The sequence below is a fragment of the Rhodamnia argentea genome, chromosome 6 (assembly GCF_020921035.1).
Source record: "Rhodamnia argentea isolate NSW1041297 chromosome 6, ASM2092103v1, whole genome shotgun sequence".
In the NCBI taxonomy this organism is placed as follows: domain Eukaryota; kingdom Viridiplantae; phylum Streptophyta; class Magnoliopsida; order Myrtales; family Myrtaceae; genus Rhodamnia; species Rhodamnia argentea.
Genome location: NC_063155.1, coordinates 3689666 through 3696119, shown reverse-complemented (window position 1 = coordinate 3696119; position 6454 = coordinate 3689666). Strand labels below are relative to the sequence as shown.

Genomic DNA, 6454 nt, shown 5'->3' with positions numbered 1-6454 from the left:
TGTATTCTTATATTTTGTTGTTGTTGTTGCTAGATTCATCTTATCGTACTTATTGATTTCAATCGAGAAATTTACATTTATTAGCTTGATACGTGCTTATTTTACGCGTCGTTGACGTGAGTCTTGTCTCGGGACTTGATAATTAGGCTCTGTGTTAAGTTTGTTCGATACGGCTCGGGTTATTTCCCTTTCCGTATTTATTTGCTTTCTTATTGATTGACTTAATTTGTATTGCTTGAACAGTGACGCATGGATCATCTAGTTCCATGTTATGGAACGAAAATTGAAAAAAAAAAATATTGCGTGAGATACGTTTTAATCAAAGAGAAAAATGTAACAAATTTACGCGATGGATAAATATCTAGCGAAATTAAATCCTCGGATCCGTGTCTCTGATTTGCAAAAGTAAAACGGTCTTCCGCATCTTACATGGCCGATCTTCCACATCTTACATGGCTCGCGACCCATATGGTGACTCTCAAAAATTATAATTGGTAGAATTTGTGAGAATTCAACCCGGAGCGTGCCAATGCCGCCCGCCTGGCAATTAGTCAAACCTGGGGTCGCCGCTATTGAACGAGGGAACTCGTGAACGTGACCCTTTGGTGAATTTTAAGATCCATGATTCCGTTGAGATGGTTTGGCAAGAAATGGACATGTGAGCTGATTGAAATCGTGACGTGGGACACGAAAATGATTCTTATTCGTAATAACGCCATTGGCATGCTCTGTCCAACCCGGACAAGAACAACCGCGACCTCGGAACCAAACAACATTTCCCCCACGAGATTCTCCCAGATCCCGCCACGTGTACATCGCATCATTCTGGTGGGGGGCGTCGGAGCGGAAGTAACCCCGTCTTTTCCTCTCTCTGATTCTCCCTGCGTCTCGAGCTCGCCGGTCGCCACCATCCCCAGACCACACCTTCCCCCCAGGATCTCTCTCTCTCCCCTGAAACACCATCATCGCCATCGAAGTGGCACAACCCACTTCGATATTACGTTCGAATTCTATAGGTAGCAACCGGAGGACCAGGGGGGAGAGATGCATCTGATCAATGCGTTGATGGTGGCTCGGACGGTGACCCGGGACGACCTCGGCACCGTCCTGGGGAGCGAAATCGAGTTCGGGTCGGTCTGGTTCTTCGTGTACGCGGGGATTTCCTGCTTCCTGGTCCTCTTCGCGGGCATAATGTCGGGCCTCACGCTCGGCCTCATGTCGCTCGGCCTCGTCGACCTCGAGATTCTCCAGCGCAGTGGCACCAACGCCGAGAAGAAGCAAGCGGGTGGGTCGTGTGTGCCTTCGTGTTTGTGTGTGGTTATTATGTCTGTTCGTTCTCGATTGTTGGTCTGGAAGGCGATGCTAGTTGGCTTTGGTGGATTTAGATCTTCATTTCTCTCTTTTTTTTTGTCTTTTTGTAAGGTGTACTATTGTGGGTCTTGCTTTAATTTACCCTGAGTGTGTGAGAGTAGATTGGTTTTGATGCGATTTGAGTTGATTTGCGTGGTATCCATGCTTACTTTGTGCAAATTTTTGTTTTTCAAAATTTCAGCTGCTATTTTGCCGGTGGTCCAGAAGCAACACCAACTTCTTGTGACTTTGCTTCTTTGCAATGCTTGTGCAATGGAGGTAACGCATTGAGATAATCTCGTAGAGCTTGCGTGTTAAATTTATCTTCGAGGAGAGTTGTTGCGGCCTGAGTTGGCGGCTTCTCGTTTCACACGGCTTTGACATGTGACTTTGCAGCGTCGAATGTGGACCCTGATTAGTGAACTGAACCTGACATTTCCGCTTAGCTTAGCGAAAGAGAGGGGCGTGCTCTCTCTGCTAGCTGAACTAGAGTTCGTTTGAACTGTGTATGCATTACTATCTTTGGGGGCCTTCTGGTGTTAATCTGGGTTTGAAAAGCACGTGCCTACATGTTGCCTGACAATGATTGGCTTTAGGTTAAAAGGCTTGGCTTAGCAAACGTTTGCCACTATACTTTCTGTCAGTTCATTGTTGGAATTGCTCACGACGCCTTTTTTTTACATTTGCAATCAACAGGCCCTTCCCATATACTTGGATAAGCTTTTCAATCAGTATGTTGCAATTATACTTTCTGTCACGTTCGTGCTAGCCTTTGGAGAGGTACTTGTTTCCCCTAGTTTGTGTTACTACCAACATTCTTCTTAATCTCGTTCATGATTGGCTCAAAAGGATCTGACCCTCTTGTCTTATCTCATGTGAAAGGTTATTCCACAAGCAATATGTACCCGATATGGACTTGCTGTTGGTGCCAATTTTGTGTGGCTTGTTCGGATTCTAATGATCATTTGCTATCCAATTGCATATCCTATTGGAAAAGTAAGTGTTACTGTCTTTTGAAGTATTGTCATTATAAAATCACTTTTGACATAAGTCTTACCAAAGCTTACGTTGCGGCGCTCATAAAGAACTTGGTGTGACAGAGCTGAATAAATTGTCCAATGCCTCAGACTGTTACTTTAATCCTAAATCTAGTACTGTGAGATCCTTGTTTCTTCATACACCATGGTAGAGATTCAGTGTCGGAATAATAGTGGATAACTTGTAGACAAGCAGGTCTAATACAAGTGTAATGGATCTTCACTATATATAAACATGGTAAGCTAGAGCGTGAGAGGCACAAATTGTCGTATGCAGTGGTCATGCTGGTGGTTGACTGATAAAAGAAGCAGTGATTACCATGGTTGCCACTTGCCAGCAGTGTATATGGTGAAAGCTGCAGTGCACTGGTGGAGGTGACAAGTGATAAGGGGTGTGGCCCGTGGTGTAATGGTTGTGGGAGGGGAGTATGGTATCAGTTACATGAGTTGTGGAAAATCTTTATGAAATTCAAATATGCATTTAATAAAGACCTGCTTTTGCTTATTTCATCAAGTAGCTACATACAAGTATTTTGTTGACTTAAGAAAGGAGCCTTAATCTAAACATCCTTTCTTATTAGATTTTTATAATGGAAGGATGCATTGGTGGATGATGTAAGGTCCGAAACCAGCTTCCAATAGGAAGTTACCCAAAACCTTAGTGCATTTTATGCTTAGTTTGTGATACAAATTCCTTCTTCGTCTTTTGAAGCATGTCATCTTTAGTTGCTACAAACCAGCAAAACTGGTTCGTAACTGAGACCTTAGACATCTTTTTCATTGGTTGTTGTAGAGAGATAATTGGCTTGTGAGCTGGTGGTCTACATAATGTTCAGTAGTGCCCAAAAGTTAAACCCCTTATCTTTGACAGTGTGGTTGGTTTGAACCTATTGAATTTCATGTGCAAAAATTGGACAAAAATTATCCTTTTGCAGCATCCTGCGTGCTAAATTTGCCTCATTTATGAGCGTCTGCTCAATTGCTTTCCGTTGAAAGCCCTCATGAGGCTGAAATGCTAAGATGTGGAAAGGGCACTAAGAAAGACAAACTGTAGGATAAAACAATGAGGCATGACTCTTGCTGTGGGAACTTAGACTGAAGCAGATCAGTAGCTTTAAAGTATTTCTATGCAGCATGTTAAGTGCATAGATATCATCGTCACAGACGTTTATGTTGAGACCATTTTTCCCGTACTTCTTTGGACGGATGTTTCCCTTGAATGTAACATTTCCATAGAGCAAGAATGTCAATCCTTAGACCCATGCTCTTTATGAAATCTTCTTTTATACAGACATGTGTGGATGAGTGTAGGTACTGTGCATTTATTTTCCATGTCGATGTTGGAGGACAAGTTTTTCTTTTTTGGCCAAAGTTGGAGGGGAACCTTTGAAACGGTAATTTATAATCATAGTCATTGCTTTTCCTTTTCAGGTTCTAGACTGGGTGTTGGGTCATAATGAGGCATTGTTTAGGCGTGCTCAATTAAAAGCTCTCGTCTCCATCCACAGTCAGGAGGTAAGTCTTGCTTGCAGATGGGTTCAAGAAAGGAGTTGCATTTTTATCTTCCTCATGGTTGCCTTTTCATTTTCATGATTTGTGATTCTGCTTTCTAAAGGCTGGCAAGGGAGGTGAACTCACCCATGATGAGACCACGATCATTAGTGGAGCTCTAGATTTGACTGAGAAGGTGTGGAGCTAAATCTGAACATCCTATTTGCTTCTTCAAGTAAATCTGAAATTCTTGTTTGGCCAGATTATTTCTTTATCTCCTCTGTTGTCTGAGCATCTCTGTTTCTGTCTGTAGTACAGTATCTAAAATTGTAGAAATTATGACACCTTTCTGAAATTTGATTGATATTGCAAAACTTGTGAAGGCTGTGCGAGCTTGTTTTTGCATTGGTCAGTTGTCTAAAAGTGCAAGTATTCTAGATCCTTCCCTCAGTATAAACAGCAATGGTTTGCATAGTTTCTAATGATATAGGATGGTATTTTCAGTTTTGAGAAGATATCAGCATCAAATCGTTGCCATTTCCCTATCATTTAAGTCTTGTCACCATAGTACTGATACTTTTGTATTGGCTGATAGACTAGCACTTCGTTTTCAATTGTGGTTAAGTACTTTCCATCGAAGAGGTTTCCTCTTATTAAATGAGATATTTCTAGGTCATTACGGCATTATGCTCAAAAGCAGAATTTTATGTGAAGATAGACATAGTATTATTGAAGGAAGATTGCTATACTAATTGCTATGTTTGCCTATTGACAGACTGCGGAGGAGGCAATGACACCCATTGAATCTACCTTTTCTTTAGATGTCAATTCCAAACTAGACTGGTAAGTTACTTAGCTACTCAGGAGATTTGTTTAGTCTGTGCCCCCCTCTACGCATTCTTTGTGGGGTCAAATATGGTAGCATGAGTCATGACTTATTGCTCGATCTATCTGAGACCTCTATATAAGTAAATTGTTCTTTAAGTCACATCTCATTGAGGAGATGATTTGATAACAATGAAAGCAGATATATTGAAAGCTTAGGTAAAGTTTCTCTGGTGGACTTGGATCTTTAGCTGTTGCACTTGCTATGGGGCTCCGAAGTATTCATTTCTCGTGTTTAGTTAAATTATGTCTAGCAAACAGTGACTTTGTAGCTGGCTATTTCCCATTTTCTTTAAGCTGCTTATGAATTCTTCGTTTTCCTTATGTATCTTGAATGGTTGATCCAATAACTTGTGGGTAATGAAAGTCCTTTGTAAATAGTTTTGTTGACCTGGTTGTGATCTATTTAAGTGAAAGAATATGTAAATCAGAGGAATGTATAGACCAGATCTATCTGACATTTACGGCAAAATTGTTTAGGGAAGCAATGGGAAAGATTCTCGCTCGGGGTCATAGCCGAGTTCCTGTCTATTCTGGGAACCCCAAAAATGTCATTGGTCTTCTTCTGGTACATCTCAAAATAAAAAATACTCACCATATCTCTATTCTTTAGTATGAGACAGTTCCTTGATTTGTCTACTTTGTACCTCTCTCTCACAGGTGAAAAGCCTACTCACGGTTAGACCAGAAACAGAGACCCCTGTCAGTGCTGTTTCGATCAGAAGAATTCCACGGTGTGCTAAATCTAAATGATTCTTCCAATTAACTAGCCATTCCTTTAGTAATAAGTATAGGGCGTGATGGTTTAAGCTGGATTTTTTGCCCAGGGTTCCAGCAGATATGCCCTTGTACGACATACTGAATGAGTTTCAAAAGGGTAGCAGTCATATGGCAGCTGTAGTGAAGACCAAAGGGAAATCAAAGAATCTTCCATCAATGCCAGATTCGGACATACCAGAAGAAAACAAAGCCACTGCTGGAGATTCCCAGTTAACTACTCCCTTGCTCGTCAAACGAGATGAAAAACCTGATGTTATTGTTAACATCGAGAAGGCTCCTAGGCCTGTCAATGTAAGTAAGCAACTTAATGATGCCTCGATAAATGGCTTGCCTCTTTTGTCAGAAGATATCGAGGATGGGGAGGTTATTGGCATCATCACTCTCGAGGATGTGTTTGAAGAACTTCTTCAGGTTTTCTTTGCTGCCTCATCAGTCATCTGGATAATTTTCTTTTTGATTAGAGTCCTTAACAATTTAATCGACCAAGTGCAGGAGGAGATTGTTGATGAAACAGATGAATATGTTGATGTACATAAAAGGTACTGCAAGAATCCGATGCTGTGTGTTTGGTTTATGTAATGGCATTTGATTTCGTAATTCATTGACAAGGGCCATCTCTCTCTTATCTCTTTGGGCAGAATCCGAGTAGCTGCAGCTGCATCAGTTGCACGGGCTCCATCACTTCGGAGACTGAACATCCATAAAGGAGCTGTAAGTTGACAGTTCTGTTTTCAAACAAAATAAATTAACCTGAACTTAGAAGAGTTCTCAAAATCAGGCTTCAGTTAAAATTGTTCGCTCAAGGACCAAGTAGAGTGAACTGCCAATTTTGAGCTTTCTTTGAACTGATGAAGGACGTAGGAGATAAACAAAGATTCTAGAATGTGGGAGATTTAGGAAACTAAATTCTT

At 41.2% G+C, this 6454-nt stretch overlaps 1 protein-coding gene across 9 annotated transcripts in view; it reads left to right on the top strand.

Moving 5' to 3' along the window:
* Positions 1-872: 872 nt before the first annotated feature.
* The window catches only part of LOC115757428 (DUF21 domain-containing protein At4g14240-like), a 33501-nt gene continuing 27919 nt past the window's right edge, over positions 873-6454 (top strand). For 3 of the 9 annotated variants that reach the window (XM_048280170.1, XM_048280174.1, XM_048280169.1), the window contains exons 1-12: positions 879-1285; positions 1553-1629; positions 2047-2130; positions 2233-2346; positions 3819-3902; positions 4003-4074; positions 4654-4721; positions 5244-5331; positions 5424-5497; positions 5591-5954; positions 6036-6082; positions 6182-6254. In XM_048280170.1, coding sequence (XP_048136127.1) covers positions 1045-1285; positions 1553-1629; positions 2047-2130; positions 2233-2346; positions 3819-3902; positions 4003-4074; positions 4654-4721; positions 5244-5331; positions 5424-5497; positions 5591-5954; positions 6036-6082; positions 6182-6254 — 1386 coding nt within the window. In that variant the 5' untranslated portion in view covers positions 879-1044. Of the gene's footprint in view, positions 1286-1552; positions 1630-2046; positions 2131-2232; positions 2347-3818; positions 3903-4002; positions 4075-4653; positions 4722-5243; positions 5332-5423; positions 5498-5590; positions 5955-6035; positions 6083-6181; positions 6255-6454 lie in introns of all 9 variants that reach the window. The other 6 variants (XM_048280172.1, XM_048280173.1, XM_048280171.1 and 3 more) reach the window with 5 other exon arrangements.